Source organism: Penicilliopsis zonata (assembly GCF_001890105.1).
Source record: "Penicilliopsis zonata CBS 506.65 unplaced genomic scaffold ASPZOscaffold_22, whole genome shotgun sequence".
NCBI lineage: Eukaryota > Fungi > Ascomycota > Eurotiomycetes > Eurotiales > Aspergillaceae > Penicilliopsis > Penicilliopsis zonata.
Genome location: NW_019208930.1, coordinates 167,359 through 183,671, shown reverse-complemented (window position 1 = coordinate 183,671; position 16,313 = coordinate 167,359). Strand labels below are relative to the sequence as shown.

Genomic DNA, 16,313 nt, shown 5'->3' with positions numbered 1-16,313 from the left:
GAATAGTGGCTTTATTTTACTTCATATATTCTACGGCTATATATCAATTTTATGGGCAGTAGATACTATAAGAATATTTATATCAGAGCCGCCTTTATTATATAAAATATTTGAATACAAGGTAATACAAACATCTGCCCTGATTTTCTCAGAAGACGAGATGCATACAAATTAGATACCATCATCACGTACTTCATACATTTTGGCCCCGAGTCATTTCAGAAGAAAGGAAGAGAAATAGCAGAGAAGAGAAGAACAAGAATACGTCCATTGACTTTTCCGATCAAATGTATCACTTCGTATCACCTTGAAAACAAAAAGGCTAGTAAGAGCGCATACTTGCGGAATCCTGCCGTTAAGATATAGTAAATAGCCACTATTTAGACTCACTCCTTGGCAACAGTAGGGATATAGGCGCTGGGAACAGAGCCGTGGCCAACGGTATCGATCGCAGCCTGGCGAGCACCAGCAAGACCATACTGAGAGCTGATTCCCTCGACCCGGTGGGTAGAATTAATGTTCTTCACCAGCGTAAGCTGCCAGCAGGTTGCGCTGCCTTGGCGTGAGATGATAGTGGAGTAGGAGAGGAAATACTCCCAGATCTGCATAAAAGAGGATTGTATATTAGAAAATGGAAAGAAAGAAGTACGAGAAGCCAAGACTCACCCGGAACCATCTCTTGCCGTACTTGGCTTCGACCTTCTCACGGTTGGCCATCCAGTTGCGGTACCAGCGCCACAAGGTTGCCGAATAATGGACGCCAACGGTATCAACGCTCTTGATCTCGAAACCGGCACCCTCAAGCTTGTCGACGACGAAGCCAAGAGGAGTACTGGCATCGGCACCAGGGAAGATATACTTGTTCATGAAGAGACCCCAGATCAGGTCCTCGTACTGCCAGGATTTGCGAAGACCAGCGATTTGCAGGAAGAAGACACCGTCGTCGTCCAGCATGTCGTGAACTTGAGACAGAAAGCTGCTAAAGTGGCGCACACCGACGTGTTCGGCCATTTCGAGACAGGTGATCTGCTTGTAGCCACCCGGAACGGAGGGAGCATCACGGTAGTCCATGCAGAGAATACGGCTCTGAGATTCCTCAATGCCAGCTTTGCGAAGGCCAGTGTTACCCCAGGCAGTCTGGTTGCGTCCGAGTGTGATACCGGTGACTTGGGCACCGTAGTGGACCGAAGCGTATTTTGCCAGAGTTCCCCAGCCGCAGCCAAGGTCGAGGAGAGTGTCACCGGGCTTGACGCCAATCTTCTCGCAAACAACAGCCAGCTTGTTGTCCTGCAGTTGTTCTAGAGTCTCTTCCTTGTTGATGTCTCCAATAATACCAGACGTGTAGATCATACGGGGGCCAAGGAACCATGCATAGAAGTCGTCTCCTCGGTCATAGTGGTCACGGACTTGTTCTTCGTCTATAGGGGGTCGGCCATCAGCGAAGCTCTACAGCTCAAGCAGCACTGCATTAGAATGGATAAGAATAGAGAACGCACCCTGAGAACGAGTATGCATCAGCATCTCAGGTATGAAGCCAAAGAGGAAGTGCTTATACAAGCCCATTGTGAAGCGGAAGCTAGCCCAATCGTGTCTGTACTCGAGGCATTCCAGAGCACCGCCTTTGAAATCGACCTCACCATTGAAGTACTTTTCGTAGAAGGTTTCCATGGGAATCCTGCTCTTGCCTCTGTACTTGATGCGATCATTCTCGTCCTTGAACTCAAGGTAGTGCTCGACGGGGCGACCTGTGTACTTGGCCTTCTCATTCTTGCGGGGGGATATCGAGGACGCCACGGTCCAGAACACCATGAGGATTGGCACCGTGGTGAAAATGGCGAAGAATATGGTGGTGTAGAAGCCCCCGCCCACCTGGCGGGCCCCATACCACGGGATCACAACGAGCAGGGAGATGAGTAGTACATTGGAGAAGCTGTCACTTCCCGCCGCATCTGCTGGGAGAGGTGCATTTTTGATCGCCGGGTACTATGAAGCAGAGATGGAAATTCAGTCAGCGATGAACTCCTGGCTGAAACCAATGGCAGCTCAATTACGCCTTCAGCAATCAATAAAAAACCTACCGATGTAGTCCGAACACCGCAATGCTGCGGAGGGCTGATGGGCGTAGGAGCAGCCGGAGTTTCGATGAACTCGAAGTTCTCCGAGGACTCAGAGTAAATCTGGGCCATCAGGAAAGAGCCGGATAGAGGCCGACACCGTGTTGTGATGGATAATTTTGGTGGTTAGTTGACAGGCATCTTAAATAACCGGTGACCTAGATATGAGTGCCTGCCCGGAGTACTCTAAGTAACTAAGTGGTCCGGGCAACTTTAGCCTACCGGTAGTGCCTGTTGTTCGGGTCGGGAGGGGCGCAGGAGAGTTGGGTGTTTCGGGTACCTAGATACCGCTAAATTACATCCTTTCAGAGGCCGTCCATTGGCTGATGGGCGTGCATTGGCCACTTTGTGGGCCTTATATATGACCTCTGAAGGTTCCTGGTATTTTTGATACCGTACAGTACCACACTACTAGGTACCCTAGTACCTTAGTACCTGTACCTGGGTTGTCACTCAGGAGAAGATCATTCTGGCCTCAGGCAGAACAGACAGTGGACTAGACCACAACCAACACACTACACTACTACAACACCTAGTTACCACTTGATGGCGATACCAAGTAATAATTTAATAACTCTGTCATATAATGGCCTAGAGAACTACCTATTGTCTGGCCTTTCGTTGGATACAGAACTCCCCAAGCAGAAAAAATAAACGCCATTAACAATTTAGACCACTGTAATCATACCATCTGACAATCCTCCCAACTTCCAGTAACAATGCAATTGACAATAAGATCTAATAGTGAAGAAGAGCCGAAAGAATCTGCTGATCAGCCGGGCGTATTCCTTTTCATAAAGTCAGCTGAAAGTTCTCAGTCTCTTCATCTTCCAGGGTATGCAAAGCTGCAACTTCAGCCTCCAGCTCCCTGTTCTCGTCTTCAAAACACCCTGCCGCCTTGCAGCGACGCCACATGTCACTCCCAAGAGCGGGGGGCCCATACAACTGCATGTACATCCGTGGAGAGATGGCAGTCCTGGTCGTTGGCTGCTTATTTGCATCACCGAAGCTGCTATGCAATTTAGAAGACATGGTTCTGCCCTTGGCGTATCCAACGGTTGTTTTTGAACTAGCAGTAGCGGCGCTATGACGCATGGAGGACGGGTTTGTAGGGGTAGGGGTCCGAATCCTCCTAGAAGCAAGCAATGACGAGCCCGGTCTGGACGCAGGCCTAGACGTATGTCCTGACGAGGGTGGTCTTGATGAAGTAGTGGATGAGATGGGTTTCACCCCGGACAGAGCAGTAGCTGCATCGCGAAGTTTGACAGTTGAAACCTTGCTCGTAACCGTTGGCTTGATGTTGGCGGCTTTTGCACCACGCCGACTCTTAGTGGCTTCTTTGGCCATTTCTTCTTTGACCACTTCTCCTTCGACCTGGTCCGGAAAATCACTCTCTTCAAAATTAATGGTTTCCAATGACTTCATAATCATTTCATCTACCATCTTGTCATATGCAGCTGAATCTTCTCGCAGCTTGCGCTCTCCCTTGGTGAGGCTACGACTGCCAGCGTAGGTTTTTTCCAGTCCCAATGCCAGGTTCCTGGGTAGAAACTGGGGGAAACTTGTGTCATAGTTGATTTCATCAGGGAAATCAGGGAGTTCTATTTCTGTTTCAGAATAGAGTGCGTGTTTAGTGTTCCAGGGGTATGCCACTCACCTTTTGGCTTGGGCGGCATATATTCAATGTCTGGAACATCATTCTCCACGACTTTGTCTTGGGTGCTGATTTGGTTTTGCTGTATAATAGGAGCAGCCTTTTTAACTCGCTGAGCGGTGGAACTTCTCTTGTTCGTCTTCTCTGGCTTGACCGTCCCCTTCCATGGGCCAGGGGTCTGTAATCCTCGCGTTTTGGCATTGGTCGTCTTCATTCCCAAAGGAGCCCGACTCTGGCCACCTGCTATTGCCGTAACAACAAAGTCAACCAAAAACCCTCCCGAAGATTAACGATCATCGTTTGCCTACCGAACGGCGTAACAAAGGCATCCTTTCCAAGTTTCGTATTCTCATTTCGATTTCCCGCTGCCTTCACAGTCTTTTTTCCAAACGCCAGCGGATTATTTTCGTCGTTCAAGGGGACTTTAAAAGGCGTTTTGGGTGCTCGAGCTCCAGGAGTCTTTGGCTGTAGCTGTTTAAGGCCCTGGTTGAGTGGCTTCGCGGCAGCGTTTGTTTGGTGCGCGTGCACTAGGTTTTCCTGGTCTCGAACAGCCAACATCGTGGCATCTCACACAACCGACTTCTCCGTCAATCACTAGTATCTTTGCTGCGGCAAATCAATATCGAATCGATGCTATAAGTGCGAACGGCGCGTGTCGTGAAGCAGGTCTAGATGCTGTTGGCGTTAGGTGTTTTGTGGTGGTTGCCCGTGGAGACGGGACGATCCCGTGGTTCTGACGGTCCACCGCCCAGCTCCTGACTGGCAGTTCGTAGTCTCTTCCAGACACGCACTATCCATCCCACTTGCTGACCGCCAGCTCTCCTCACTTTCTCCCAGGCAACTTCCCAACAGGCCCAACTCTCCACACCCATCTACTGCCACCCAAATCGGTTTCTCGCTGAGCGAAAGCCTCCCGCTTATTACCAGTTTCTCTTCTTCGTGATACATATTATATCTTCTTTTCGTTGCAAATACTTCTCTCAAAATGGATAAGATTAAGGAGGTAAGTGGTCAGAACCCCTGTTGGCGGGGTAGCTTGGTGGTGCCTTGTGGCCGCAGGCAGTACCAGACAATTCCGCCACTTAAGATTTTACTTCGGACTGTACGATGCATCAAACTAACATTTTTACTCTTAGAGAATGAACGCCCTCCGCCTGGAGGCCGATGACGCTCAGGGGAAAGTGGAAGAGTTGAAGACCAAGGTCAAAACACTGGAGCAGGAGAACCTGTCGAAGGAGCAGGAGATCACGTCGCTCAACCACCGCAATCAACTCCTCGAGGCGGAGATCGAGAAGCTTGAGACTTCCCTGAAGGAGGCCAAGGATGCTGCCAGCTCCAGTGCTCAGCATGATACTCAGAACGAGGCTCTTCAGAGACGCCTCCAGCTTTTGGAAGAGGAGGCCGAGGAGGCCGACCGGAATCTGCGGGAGACCAACGAGAAGTATGCAAAACATCAATTTGATTTCGTTTCTGAATTGATTGCTAACGAAACTGTTAACAGGCTGCGACAGACTGATGTCAAGGCTGGTCACTATGAGCGCAAGGTGCAGGCCCTTGAGTCCTCTCGTGACCAGTGGGAATCCAAGTACGAGGAGATGGCCAAGAAATACACCGATCTGCAAAAGGAGCTTCACGAGTTGGAGGTCTCGATCAGCAATGTTTAGACCTGTCACTCACTGTATGGATGTAGAGCACCGGGAGATGTTGGAGTCAGACTTTTTCTTTTCTTCCACAAGCCCAACACTTGCACAGTTCCGCTTTCCGCGCCTTTTTATATCTGCAGGATACAGCTAGTAATATTTCTTCTGTTACCACCACTCCGCCTAGTCTATAGCATCAATCTGTCTCTGCCCCTGCTGGCAGCTCTGCATTCTCCATTACCTTGAATCGTATCTGTTAAAAGGATCCTATTCTGAAACCATCTGTATCCGGAATTGCTCAAGAAATTTGAGAGAGATAATTATATTTACTATGTCCATATATCAGGGTAAGGGTATCATCGTTCCCGTCGTGCTTGGGCCTTCCTCCTGCTAGACATCTTTTCCTTCATGCGGGTGGCTTTGCGATCCTCTTTGCTTTCGTATCGGAATTTCTTCTTCTTCTTCTTTTGTTTGTCAAGCTTGGAGACTTTGTTTTTATGATTCCGAGTTGCTTGCTTCTTCTCAGATGGAGCTGTTGTTTGTTTCTTTCCCTCCTCTTCAGAATTTTCCATCATTTCCGATTTGTACAGTGCCTCCTTGGACGGGTCCATCTCCTCAACGGTTACCGTGGTGTATTTGTCCTCGTCAATGTATTCGGCTTCGTAGTCCACTGCTGGAGGTTCCGAAAAGCCCTGCCATTCTTCTCCTCCATCACCATCAGCGCTTGCATTTCCAGAGTCACTGTCGTCGCTGTCGTCGTCACTGTCCCGGTTCAATAGTTTGAGCTGTTTGCGGTGTTCCTCGAGTGCCTGTTCAAACTCCGCTTTCCGTTGTTCGCGCATCTGTGTTGTTTCTTGTTAGATCATGCATTGCTTTCGGGTTTGTTTCGCCAGGGGACTAATACCCTTTGGCGATCAAGTCGCTTCTCCTCTTTTGCCTTTTTCAATGCTGATTCTTGTGCATGCTTCGCCCGTTGCAATTTTCGCTTGCGAAATCCTGTGAGAAACTCCTGGCGAGAGGAGTCGTCAAAATTGATCTCCTCAATTTTATGAGCGGTCTTGCGACGCTTTACAGGAGGAGCCATTTTGATGTAAGGTTATGAACAGCTCGCTGCAAAATTTCTTTGGAGTAGTGATGGAAATTCGATTTGTAGATTACTGCCATGCGAAAAAGCTGCCGCTTGATAAGTCGATCCCTGATCTGGTTGGCTGGGTTGTTTAGCGCGGAACCACCTCCGGTAGACCTCAACCTCCATCGGACAAGCAAAGAAGCTCCCTGTCTAGTAGCTTGACCGCCAACCATACAACATGCATTTGAACAGGTTATGTCTGCTTGCCTTTGGAGCAGCAGCAGTTGATGCTCTTACGGATACTTCGCCCTTCTTCCTCGCCTCGACTTCCGAGTACGTGGATATCCTGGCCATGACAGCTAGCTTCCGCTGCTAGAGACGTGGCCAATATACTGACATATACTCTTTCAGGGTCCCTATTTCCTCTGAACAATCCATCGCTGCGACCTCTTTACTCGATAGCCTATCTACAGGCATAAACAGCTGTCCTTCCGAGTACTATGTTGTTGCTTTCCAGCCAGGTGTACACTACTCGGACTTTAAGCAGCCGAGGTCGGCTCCGCGACTAGGCGGAAAAATGAGGGGAGAGGACAAGAGTCTCCGATCCACGAGCACGATTGATGAAGTTGCCGGTGTGCTGGACGCCAAACAAATCCAGGAGATGATCGAAATGAGTTGCGGGACACAGACAACTGTCATCGATGCGTCCTGTGAGTTCTATCGTACAACCTGGACTGCCAAAACACAAGACTGATGGGGATTTATATAGCCGGGATCTACCCTTCTACCTTTGATACAGCACACCGTGTGGTTGCTGTTGACTTTCCAATGCTGCCCGAAGGGGAGAAGCGGGAAGGCCAGCTTCTCGATAATGGTTCGGTGCCCTGACTAGCCGTTGCCAAGGTTTGCCAGTACGCTGACAACTAGGTCCATAGATGGTCTGCTCGCGGACATTATCGAGCGGATTCCTTCATCTGATTACACCCTCATCTACGTCACGTCTCCGCGGGAAGACGGTGGCTCAGAGTCGACAGTCCAGTACTCTGTTGATAACGCTTACCAAGATTCCATCCACCAAGACCTGAAACGTGATTTCTCGGCGCACGTGCGCCGGGTTGAGCCTGCTTCTAACAAGACTCTCTTCCACAACTATGAGTTCTTCACTCCAGGTCTGTTCATTCCAGAGTTGACACGAATGCAATGGAGCTGACGTATAATGACAGGCATTTTCATGGGGATTATTGCGACCTTGATCTTTGTGATGATTCTGTCTGTTGCATTCTCTGCTCTCAGCAGCTTGGAGGTCTCCTATGCTGCTTTTGAGAAAGACACTGCCCCGAGCTCTCAGAAGAAGCAGCAGTAATGTACACAAATAAGTGGCTTTGTGTTGATTTTCGAACTATACTATACGGTATTGTGGTTTCTTTTGCGCCCTTAGAGAGTCTATTGATATTGTCCTTCGAGTTTTTCGTATCCTTGTATGATAAGCGCAGCAATTGAATTGGCACCAACTCTTGTATGGCATTTAGTGTTCACTCCTAGACGGAGATCACCTTGCGTACAGTATCTCTCTGCAAGATAGGTCTATCGCCCTTATTATATTCTGATCAAGCCTGGCCTTTGAGCAAGCTAAAGTATCTAACTCATTACCGTATAGATTGGCTAAATACCTTAGTTACTACTCAGTTCTAACTAACTATGTAACTAACTACTCAATAGTAACTATGTTGTACATGGGCTAATTATAACATCATCACGTGATTGGCTCCGCCCCCGCTGGGGTTTTGATTTATTGATCAGGGAGTCAGGGACTACTGTGGGCACGGGGCAACTGATCGCCGAGTCAACAGCAACCGACACCCCTGGACCGCCATTCCACCGTGAGCGTCTATCTTGACGGCAGACACTCTATCGGTATACTGTCTGGGCAGCCGAACACAGTAGACAGTGTGCTTCTCGCTCCTCGCCCTCTCCTAGCGGCTGTACGGACATCAGTCCGAGGCTTGAGCTTCAAAACCTGCAAGTCTTCTGCTTGACGATAATCCCATTGCCTGCCCCATCAATCCGGTCTAATGAGTCTTCGATAGACCATCCGGCTCATATCTCATCTCTCGTTGTCTAGCCTTAAGGACCGCTTGCCTCCTTCGAGAGCACTCCTGGGTGCCTCCTTTTGAAGATGGTCCTACTATCTTTCGGGCGTCGGGGAGCCCAACGTCCTCTACTCCTTCTCTTTTTGTTATTTGCCCTGCTCAGCGTTGCTCGCGCAACAACTACCTCCGAAACCACCTCGACAGAAACCACTGCCACGACTACCTCTACTGAAAGTACCGCTTCCACAACCACGACAGCGACGGCGGCTGCCAGTACAACCGATGATCTCCCCTCTTTATCCACCAGCACGTCAACAACCGATGCTGCCACGACTGGTTCTTCCACTCTACCAACTCTCAGCAGTTCATCGACGACGACGTCATCATCAAGCAGCACCACCACCTACCCCGTAATCACCGTGCCACCGACGGCCGATGCGCCGTACATGCGCAAGACAAAGATCCCTGAGGGAACAGTGTTCATCGCAGTTGGCGCTGCATTAGGTCTTATTGGACTCAGTGTGTTGGCATGGCGGGCTTTGGTGGCCTGGTCCGTCAACCGCTCCGTGCGTCGCGCAGCAATGATGCAATCCCAGGAATCAAAGAGGCTGCTCCGCTCTAAGAAGAAATCGGGTGTTTACAGTGCAACTGCAGCGACCATGTCACTCGATAAACTTGGCCCTGGTGCCCGTTCTAGTCACCGTGCTAGTCACCGCGCGTCTAGGGTGCCAAGTACTCACAGTGGTCTCTTTTATTCCCCAACGGCAGGAACAGGCATGCACACAGCCGGAAACAGAGGCTCTGGGTACCTCCCTGCAGGTTACTATACTGCCACAAATGCTGCGGCGCCTGGTGGAGGTCAGACCAACAACCCACAACCCTTTTCTCCGCCGCCTCTTTCTCCCATGGGGCCGACTTCTCAGGGCTACACCCGCACAAGATCTGGTCCTAGCCCGCCCCAATCACCACTTCTGTCCCCAACGGGTGGCCACGAATCCGCTTACAACAGACACTCCCATGTTGGGGCATCGACTAGCTCTTTGAACCTGAACTCACCGCCACAGGGTAGAGCACCGAGCGCGTATCTTGAGGATCTCTTTGATGGCCACACGCCGAGTCCTGACCCGCACCACAGATAGCTCCTGCCTTTGAGGGCGGCCCATACATCAAATAGTTTGAGCCTTGGCTGATTGGACGAAGAAAACAAAAAAAATACCGTTGGTCTCATGGTGCATATAGTCGACTTCATCTCAATTCTATTCATCGGGAACATATATGCTGTATTCATATTTTCTTTTCTTTCCGCACAGTTCAAGCGGAGGACATATCTTGATGCGCTCTTATTTCTGTCATCATTAGGTATATCTGCATTTTGCCTGCACTAGCTGTATCTTAATATCTTTTTCTGGGGTTATATAATCAGGAGTAAATACAGGTAGTTAAAATGATAATTAGGTCTCACTTATGTAGCTATTATGTATTATCCAAAGCCCGCCTCCCCCAAGAAAAGAAAATATACCATGTGCACAGCTCTAGACATCCTGCCCAGAGACAGATCAACGCTGCAAAAAAGAATTTTGATCCAATCCAAGCTAACACCAGCCAACCCCTGAGCTCCATGTAAGCCAAATACCCTCAGATATGCAAAGTGACATAGCGAAACAATCTAGTTGGAGCAATAATATGCCGTGAGCAAGACAACTCACGAGGTGAGGTAAGAGAAGAAAAGAAACAAATAAGAGGCAGACAAGTGTGTAATAATATGTGATAGGAACATGAGAATTTCTAGGGTCGTTAAAGTCGCTTCGATGACAAGCCGGGGTAATGTAACAGATGCGCCCTGAGCAAGCCCGGAGGCAGAGACAAAAGGAGGGTTGGGCGGCTTGATCACTTAGTCCGCGTCGAGTTTGCCGCGGAATTCACCGAGGAGGATATCGTCGGGGGCCGGGCCACGGTTATTTCGTACTGCAGAAGACAACCTAGTGAGATTTGTGGAGAATAGACAGGGGGGTGAAGGGAAGTGAGAAGACTAACCCCACTCAGTTTCAACTCGGAAGAAAATCCACATCCAGCGCCGGGCAACTTCAAGGGACATGGCGAGGAAGATCCCGCTCTCGTGATATTTCAGCCACTTGAAGCAGGATAGTATGGGGAAGAGCCAGATGAACCGAATGACCAGGTCGATTGAAATGGCCCCGTAGTAGTACCGGGGCGAGGAGAAATAGAGGTGGCGGCGCAGTCCGTACGGATGGTCCGGGTCACTGCAGGCGGGTGTAAAGAGCGTCAGGTCCCAATCCTTGGTGACGTCCCAGTAGAAGGAGTAGGAGGAATTAATGAGAGCAGAGAGGAACCTAAATCAACTGTCAGAGCCATCTTACGAATTGTTAAAAAGGGGGGGAAGGGGGGGATTCTTTTCATACAAGAGACGAGACAAAGCCACCTCGCTGATCCCGAAGTAGTTGGTTAGAGGATTGTAGTTCCGCATCTCCGCTGCCAGGAAGATGACAGGGAAAGCCGTGAAGTATTTCAGTGCGTTAGCCAAGTGCTGCCCCCCCCAATTCTCCTTGCGTGGGCCCGCCCGCTGAACACGCATATATTCAATGAGACACTGTCGAAGTCTAATAAGGCTAGGAGTTGCGACAATAAGCGGGAAGATCCAGTCGTTACCGCAATTCCGGTCAGGCTTCTCCGTGCTCGAGACACCGTCTCTGAAGAACATACAGAAGCTCACGAACAAATCGCCGAAAACCTTTGCATAACTCGTCAGAGCATCGGCAAGCAAGATATCCCCGAATTTACCATCCTGCGCTACGGCCAGGCCACCGATGCTGATGCGTTTCAGGGTCACGAAGAAGCGCTGCCGTCCGGCCCGTGCCAGACGGGGGAATGGCAGAAACAAAATGAAAAAGAAGATGAAAAGATAGGACTGCGGGATGTAGTCGTGGTGTTCAACCTGCTCAGCAGAGCCATGAGTGACCGCCCAGAACAACAGAATCGACAGGACAAGGGGCACGGTTAAGAGGGTGGCGAAGTGGTAGACGGAGGCATGATGTGATCGTTGATGAGAGGTCTGGCGAGGAGGATATCGGATGAGAGCAGGGACATCCTAACAAAACGATCAGTTAGTTAGAGGAAGGCTCTTTTCGGAGATCGCTGTTGAGCTCGGTTCCAAGAATGATGGGTGCGGACTCACGACTCCTGTCTTGGAGAGATACTGCAGATTAAGACCCCAGCCCCAGAAACCTGTTCGTGAAACCATCAGTATCCTTGTCCATACTCACAAACACCAGTTCTTATCGATGCCATACCAGCAACCAAGATCACTGCCACTCGGTACGGAAGAGGGAGGACGCGACTGAAGTCGTCGAGCTGTGCATGCTGATCGGGCCCCATATTCCATTGAAAGCAGCAAAGAAACCCCTAGAGACGTGGGGAAAAGGGTGGGAACCAGAAGAGGGCAGTGCCAAAGATAAAGGAAAGACCCCCGGGACTCCGGTAAAAACAAAAGCAGCAATAAAACGGGCCTGGTAAGGAGTGACTAGGGGTGAGTCGAGATCCAAGTTGCTCAGGAGGGATGGATGCTTCATTCCAACGGTCCAGATCCATCCCTCACCGACCCGCAGAATTACGTAGGCGCTTAGTAGACGCTGTTATCGCCTGTCACGTGACCAGCTCCACTCGGGAGTCGGAACGGAAAGGGCTCGGAGCGGAAAGAGTTCGGAGCCTTGAAATGGCTTAGTAAGTTGGTCCGGGTCCGAGATCGGGACTCCTGTCACGTGCCCGCAGCCGAGGCCCAGCTTGACGTCGTCGGTCATGATCATAACGGGAAGGCAGGATACAGCCTCAACTAATCTCTCAGCAACAACGAGGGCAGAGGCCGAATTTGCAATGGATACGGTGAAAGACCGTCTGGAGATAGCCCCTCTGCCGGTCGCAACCAGAAGTTCCTCCGCCGCCCATTTCTATCCCTTCGCAACGTCGCCAGACATCATCCGCTCGCATGAGAAGGACATCTTCCTCACCGGCAGTCTGGTGAGCCAGGCCCAGTCGATCATCCGGGCTCTACGTGGTGCACGATACGCACATACACATACAGATGCAATCAAATGTCTGACGGAGATTTTGTACTTCTCCCTGACGACCTTACTCGGAAACCGCACCCTGGGGGAGGAATACTGCGACGTGGTACAAGTCGAGGACGACACGCTACAGCTGCCGTCGCTATCGCGCCGGGCGGGCTACATCCTCAGCAGTATACTGGTTCCGTGGATGCTCCAGCGGATTCTCCCTGCGCTGCGACGACGACTTCGGGCCAAATTGGAACACAGCATCGCTCGGCAACAGCTACGCCAACAGCAACAACAACAGCAGCAGCAGCAGCGGCAGCAGGCAGACGCATTCTATTCTAAAAAGGCAACGAAACAGCCGGCTTCCATATCCAAGCTGCAGATCCAGCGATACATCCTCGAGCACCTTGATTCGATCACCTCCGTGTCCCCGGTCTACGCGCTGAGCATTGCCACGTTCTACTTTACGGGATCGTACTACCACCTATCGAAAAGGCTGTGGGGCCTCCGCTACGTGTTCACAAAGAGGATCGAAGAGAGCGAACAGCGGATCGGATACGAAGTGCTGGGCGTGCTCATGGTGCTACAGATGACTGTGCAGGGATTTCTCCATGTTCGGCAAGTGGCACGCAGTCTACAGGAAGCCGGCTCGGGGACCCAGCTCGAGTCCGGCTCCGCAGGCGCGAGTATTGCCGGTCAGAGTAGTCATGAGATCCCCGCGTTGGTCCGGTCCATCCAACACCCGTCCTCCCTGCCCGTCCTCCCGGCCTCGATGCCGCGTTACGATCTCTCCCTGCAGGATCAGCCCGTTCTTGCCTGGATCCCGACGGGCCAGCAACGCAAATGCACGCTCTGCCTCGAGTCGTTCAAGGATCCCAGCGTCACCGCGTGCGGGCACGTCTTCTGCTGGACCTGCGTGCGCGACTGGGTGCGCGAGAAACCGGAATGCCCCCTCTGTCGTCAGGGATTGCTTCTTTCCAAGGTTCTTCCCTTGAGATGATTCATCCTTGCAATTTCATCCTTGCAACTGTAAATATACCCATTTCCTAGTTATGTACATGTTCAATCTTGAATGTCTGTATTTACGTGTAGCGTTTATATATAGTCAAGCTATAATATCATAAGATACGTATGAGAATATCCATCAATCGTCCGTCAGACGGATAGGCAGACCAAGATCCGCGTGAGCCGGCAGGGGGGGGACAGGGCACATGGCCTTTCTCTTTGCGTCCATGACGTTGTACAGCGCAAGGCAAGCGTACGGATCAGACGCAGCATCTAAAAATTAGTATATATAGAGATATATAATAAGAACAAATAAAAAAACACTTACACTGCACCTGGCGGTAATCGAGGGACCGCATCCAGTCGCCACAGCGGACAGCTCCGTCCTTGTCGAGAGGTAAGCCGAAATGTTCTTCAACTTGATCGCTGAGGTTGACAGCGCGCCTGTTGACCAGAGCAGGCTGGTCGCGCCCATACTTGAGCAGCTTGAAGAGATGGCTGAGCTCGAAGATGGCGCGCGGGTGGACGCCGAGAAACTTGCGGAGACGCGTGCAGTCGGCCTTGATGGCGACGCCAGTCTTGGTGACCTGGGGGTCCTCGAGGAGCAGGCGTAGCGAGGGGGGGAGGAGATCTTGCGCGTGTCGGGCTGGCCGGAAGAGAGCGAGATGGAACAGGGCGATGCGCTGCTCGTTGGCGATCTGGATCAGCGAGATATTGGCCTGAATACTATCTGTGCTGGACGCCTGGGCTTTCCATTCCATGTCGAAGCCCACGAGTTTGTCGGTGAGAAAGAGCTGCGCGACGGCTTCGGCCGTGCGTAGGGATTTGCAGTAGTGCACGATCAGCTCTTTGCCGTCGGGCCCCTTGCACGCGGTATGACTCCAGAACTCGGGCGTGCGTTCACTCCCCGACTGCTCTGCCGTGCATGCCTCGTCTGTGTATATTGTAGGGCCCGTTTTGTATGCTTCCTCACAGGGAACCTCGCTTTCAAGCTCGCCCGATGATGTACGCACTATGCAATCTTCATGTTGGACGTTGTTGTCTGCGACATTAGAGCCGCTGGAGCTAGTGCTGTATAGCCTGTAGGCTCTCAAGCTCGGCCTGTTTTGCAAGGTCTGAGCAGTCTGGCGAACCCAGGTCTTTCTCAGCGCGATATTCCATGTTCGCTCGGGTGCCTGTACATTCGGATATACTGAGCCAGCCGAAGAGGGTAAATAACGAGTCCTGTGTACCGCTGGGAATGCTGTGGATAATCGTCGGCTTGTAATCGGGCTGCTCGGTAGAAAGTTACACTGGATATTACTATCGATTGGGATGTCAGCAGAGAGTAATTATCTTAACGGATATCTGTATAGACAAATTAATCACCTGCGAAAGCCTTCAGCTATGCGTGTTGTCACAGAGACTTGTCTCCCAACTGGGTATCGCACGCCTGCGAAGATGATCGAGCAGGAATGCCTCATGCTTCAATCTGCTCATCTTCACAGCTCTAGAGCATCAAATTGCAAATTCCAAGCTGCTCGTGGCGCAGATGCTCTGCTTTTTCAAGTTCCACGCCGACAGTGAGGTGCTATCAAAGAGGCCGGCTCGGAAAAAGGAAGCTCCCGATCGTCGAACGAAAGTGGTTCGAAACGTTGGAAAATAATCCAGCATTGAAGGAAGCCAAAAGAGCTTGGGATTGAATTAAACGGGGAATTCGCTTTCATCTTGTCGTTTGGATTTACAAAAGGGGGTTACTGCTACTCTGTTCGCTACAGTCACTACGATGGCATCGCAGCTTCTTCCTCTCGGTGCGTCAGAAGCTTCCGCTTCCAATCAGAGAGGTCCATTCAATTGTCCATTGCTAACCGGGCTGGGCAGAGCTCATCGACAAGTGTGTCGGGTCTCGGATCTGGGTGGTGATGAAGGGCGACAAAGGTTAGTTCGCTCGTGTCTCGTTGGGAGAGGGAAGAGGGGCGATTTGCGTGGATTTCTCGACTGACGTTTGTAGAGTTCTCGGGGACTTTGCTTGGATTCGATGACTACGTCAGTAAGTGGATTGTACAGGTGTATCTTTTGGAGGTTATGTGCTAATCCAATAGACATGGTGTTGGAAGACGTGACCGAGTTGTACGTTGCCAGCTTTCTCGCTCGGTTTTATCGGATTGCAAAGGCTAACTGGAATTCCGAATAGTGACTACAGCGGTGCCCAGATTAAGCTGCCGAAGATTCTGCTGAATGGCAACAACGTGTGCATGGTATGCTATTCGAAATCCTGGTCACTGGGAAGATGAACTCACATATATAACCTAGTTGATTCCGGGAGGTGAAGGGCCAGTTGGCAGCTCATGAGCTGTATTCGATTTTTACCTTGCCAATTGTCTTTTGCTTGCAATGATGAAAATGATCAAATGACGACATTACACGTTTTTTCTTCAACTCGATGGTGTAGAAGATAGTAAGAGTGGAAGGAAAGGTTCATGCCAGGTGGTTGTACTGACTAGTAGCTCGATGATCTCGAATATCCTTAACTAAACGTCTATTTCAGCGCATATTTGCTAGAAGCCCAATGTCTCTATTCTAATACACAGACGACCAACCTAGTACTCATGTATCACTGACTACCTCGTGGTTATTGTTGCCTGCTCTGCTGTTCCGCTTCCTTGTAGGCACTCATCCAGTTCTGCCTCAGAGA

The 16,313-nt window shown here is 50.6% G+C and overlaps 10 protein-coding genes across 10 annotated transcripts; 5 read left to right on the top strand and 5 right to left on the bottom strand.

The window, feature by feature from the left end:
• Positions 1-54: 54 nt before the first annotated feature.
• On the bottom strand, positions 55-2,287 carry ASPZODRAFT_136822 (hypothetical protein). The gene is made up of 5 exons (XM_022724141.1): positions 2,079-2,287; positions 2,052-2,053; positions 1,497-1,930; positions 667-1,418; positions 55-602 (listed from the first exon to the last, which is right to left on the bottom strand). Exons 1-5 carry the CDS (start codon positions 2,184-2,186, stop codon positions 387-389), a joined length of 1,512 nt encoding a protein of 503 aa, XP_022577465.1. The 5' UTR covers positions 2,187-2,287; the 3' UTR covers positions 55-386.
• A 375-nt stretch (positions 2,288-2,662) lies between these two features.
• On the bottom strand, positions 2,663-4,458 carry ASPZODRAFT_136821 (hypothetical protein). Its single transcript, XM_022724140.1, has 3 exons — positions 4,077-4,458; positions 3,772-4,011; positions 2,663-3,715 (listed from the first exon to the last, which is right to left on the bottom strand). Exons 1-3 carry the CDS (start codon positions 4,324-4,326, stop codon positions 2,907-2,909), a joined length of 1,299 nt encoding a protein of 432 aa, XP_022577464.1. The 5' UTR covers positions 4,327-4,458; the 3' UTR covers positions 2,663-2,906.
• Positions 4,459-4,649: 191 nt separating this feature from the next.
• Positions 4,650-5,638, top strand: ASPZODRAFT_136820 (hypothetical protein). The gene is made up of 3 exons (XM_022724139.1): positions 4,650-4,771; positions 4,905-5,209; positions 5,270-5,638. The coding sequence occupies exons 1-3, from the start codon at positions 4,754-4,756 to the stop codon at positions 5,430-5,432; spliced, it is 486 nt and encodes a 161-aa protein (XP_022577463.1). The 5' UTR covers positions 4,650-4,753; the 3' UTR covers positions 5,433-5,638.
• A 75-nt stretch (positions 5,639-5,713) lies between these two features.
• ASPZODRAFT_136818 (hypothetical protein) lies at positions 5,714-6,545 on the bottom strand. Its single transcript, XM_022724138.1, has 2 exons — positions 6,313-6,545; positions 5,714-6,250 (listed from the first exon to the last, which is right to left on the bottom strand). The coding sequence occupies exons 1-2, from the start codon at positions 6,490-6,492 to the stop codon at positions 5,765-5,767; spliced, it is 666 nt and encodes a 221-aa protein (XP_022577462.1). The 5' UTR covers positions 6,493-6,545; the 3' UTR covers positions 5,714-5,764.
• Positions 6,546-6,650: 105 nt separating this feature from the next.
• On the top strand, positions 6,651-8,001 carry ASPZODRAFT_136816 (hypothetical protein). The gene is made up of 5 exons (XM_022724137.1): positions 6,651-6,810; positions 6,889-7,187; positions 7,247-7,351; positions 7,413-7,646; positions 7,701-8,001. Exons 1-5 carry the CDS (start codon positions 6,716-6,718, stop codon positions 7,838-7,840), a joined length of 873 nt encoding a protein of 290 aa, XP_022577461.1. The 5' UTR covers positions 6,651-6,715; the 3' UTR covers positions 7,841-8,001.
• A 652-nt stretch (positions 8,002-8,653) lies between these two features.
• On the top strand, positions 8,654-9,706 carry ASPZODRAFT_146518 (hypothetical protein; the record flags this gene model as incomplete). Its single annotated transcript, XM_022725188.1, has 1 exon — positions 8,654-9,706. One exon carries the CDS (start codon positions 8,654-8,656, stop codon positions 9,704-9,706), a length of 1,053 nt encoding a protein of 350 aa, XP_022577460.1.
• A 752-nt stretch (positions 9,707-10,458) lies between these two features.
• On the bottom strand, positions 10,459-11,960 carry ASPZODRAFT_75497 (hypothetical protein; the record flags this gene model as incomplete). The annotated part of the gene is made up of 5 exons (XM_022730050.1): positions 10,459-10,532; positions 10,602-10,918; positions 10,988-11,673; positions 11,761-11,810; positions 11,876-11,960. 5 exons carry the CDS (start codon positions 11,958-11,960, stop codon positions 10,459-10,461), a joined length of 1,212 nt encoding a protein of 403 aa, XP_022577459.1.
• A 495-nt stretch (positions 11,961-12,455) lies between these two features.
• Positions 12,456-13,634, top strand: ASPZODRAFT_146516 (hypothetical protein; the record flags this gene model as incomplete). Its single annotated transcript, XM_022725187.1, has 1 exon — positions 12,456-13,634. The coding sequence occupies one exon, from the start codon at positions 12,456-12,458 to the stop codon at positions 13,632-13,634; it is 1,179 nt and encodes a 392-aa protein (XP_022577458.1).
• A 144-nt stretch (positions 13,635-13,778) lies between these two features.
• On the bottom strand, positions 13,779-15,102 carry ASPZODRAFT_146515 (hypothetical protein; the record flags this gene model as incomplete). Its single annotated transcript, XM_022725186.1, has 3 exons — positions 13,779-13,912; positions 13,968-14,911; positions 15,008-15,102. The coding sequence occupies 3 exons, from the start codon at positions 15,100-15,102 to the stop codon at positions 13,779-13,781; spliced, it is 1,173 nt and encodes a 390-aa protein (XP_022577457.1).
• Positions 15,103-15,354: 252 nt separating this feature from the next.
• ASPZODRAFT_136809 (hypothetical protein) lies at positions 15,355-16,248 on the top strand. Its single transcript, XM_022724136.1, has 6 exons — positions 15,355-15,429; positions 15,500-15,556; positions 15,630-15,668; positions 15,721-15,748; positions 15,813-15,876; positions 15,932-16,248. The coding sequence occupies exons 1-6, from the start codon at positions 15,405-15,407 to the stop codon at positions 15,968-15,970; spliced, it is 252 nt and encodes an 83-aa protein (XP_022577456.1). The 5' UTR covers positions 15,355-15,404; the 3' UTR covers positions 15,971-16,248.
• Positions 16,249-16,313: the final 65 nt, after the last annotated feature.

Coding starts and splice junctions, on each gene's coding strand:
- ASPZODRAFT_136821 (XM_022724140.1), bottom strand. CDS start 4,326: ATGTTGGCTGTTCGAGACCAGGAAAACCTAGTGCACGCGCACCAAACA. Junction 4,012..4,076: donor TGCCTTTGTTACGCCGTTCG/GTAGGCAAACGA, acceptor TTACGGCAATAG/CAGGTGGCCAGAGTCGGGCT. Junction 3,716..3,771: donor TATGCCGCCCAAGCCAAAAG/GTGAGTGGCATA, acceptor AAACAGAAATAG/AACTCCCTGATTTCCCTGAT.
- ASPZODRAFT_136818 (XM_022724138.1), bottom strand. CDS start 6,492: ATGGCTCCTCCTGTAAAGCGTCGCAAGACCGCTCATAAAATTGAGGAG. Junction 6,251..6,312: donor AGCGACTTGATCGCCAAAGG/GTATTAGTCCCC, acceptor GAAACAACACAG/ATGCGCGAACAACGGAAAGC.
- ASPZODRAFT_136816 (XM_022724137.1), top strand. CDS start 6,716: ATGCATTTGAACAGGTTATGTCTGCTTGCCTTTGGAGCAGCAGCAGTT. Junction 7,188..7,246: donor AACTGTCATCGATGCGTCCT/GTGAGTTCTATC, acceptor GGATTTATATAG/CCGGGATCTACCCTTCTACC. Junction 7,647..7,700: donor CTATGAGTTCTTCACTCCAG/GTCTGTTCATTC, acceptor GTATAATGACAG/GCATTTTCATGGGGATTATT.
- ASPZODRAFT_136822 (XM_022724141.1), bottom strand. CDS start 2,186: ATGGCCCAGATTTACTCTGAGTCCTCGGAGAACTTCGAGTTCATCGAA. Junction 1,419..1,496: donor GATGCATACTCGTTCTCAGG/GTGCGTTCTCTA, acceptor GACCCCCTATAG/ACGAAGAACAAGTCCGTGAC. Junction 603..666: donor ACGGCAAGAGATGGTTCCGG/GTGAGTCTTGGC, acceptor TCTTTTATGCAG/ATCTGGGAGTATTTCCTCTC.
- ASPZODRAFT_136820 (XM_022724139.1), top strand. Junction 5,210..5,269: donor CTGCGGGAGACCAACGAGAA/GTATGCAAAACA, acceptor AACTGTTAACAG/GCTGCGACAGACTGATGTCA.
- ASPZODRAFT_136809 (XM_022724136.1), top strand. CDS start 15,405: ATGGCATCGCAGCTTCTTCCTCTCG. Junction 15,430..15,499: donor ATCGCAGCTTCTTCCTCTCG/GTGCGTCAGAAG, acceptor CGGGCTGGGCAG/AGCTCATCGACAAGTGTGTC. Junction 15,877..15,931: donor ATGGCAACAACGTGTGCATG/GTATGCTATTCG, acceptor TATATAACCTAG/TTGATTCCGGGAGGTGAAGG.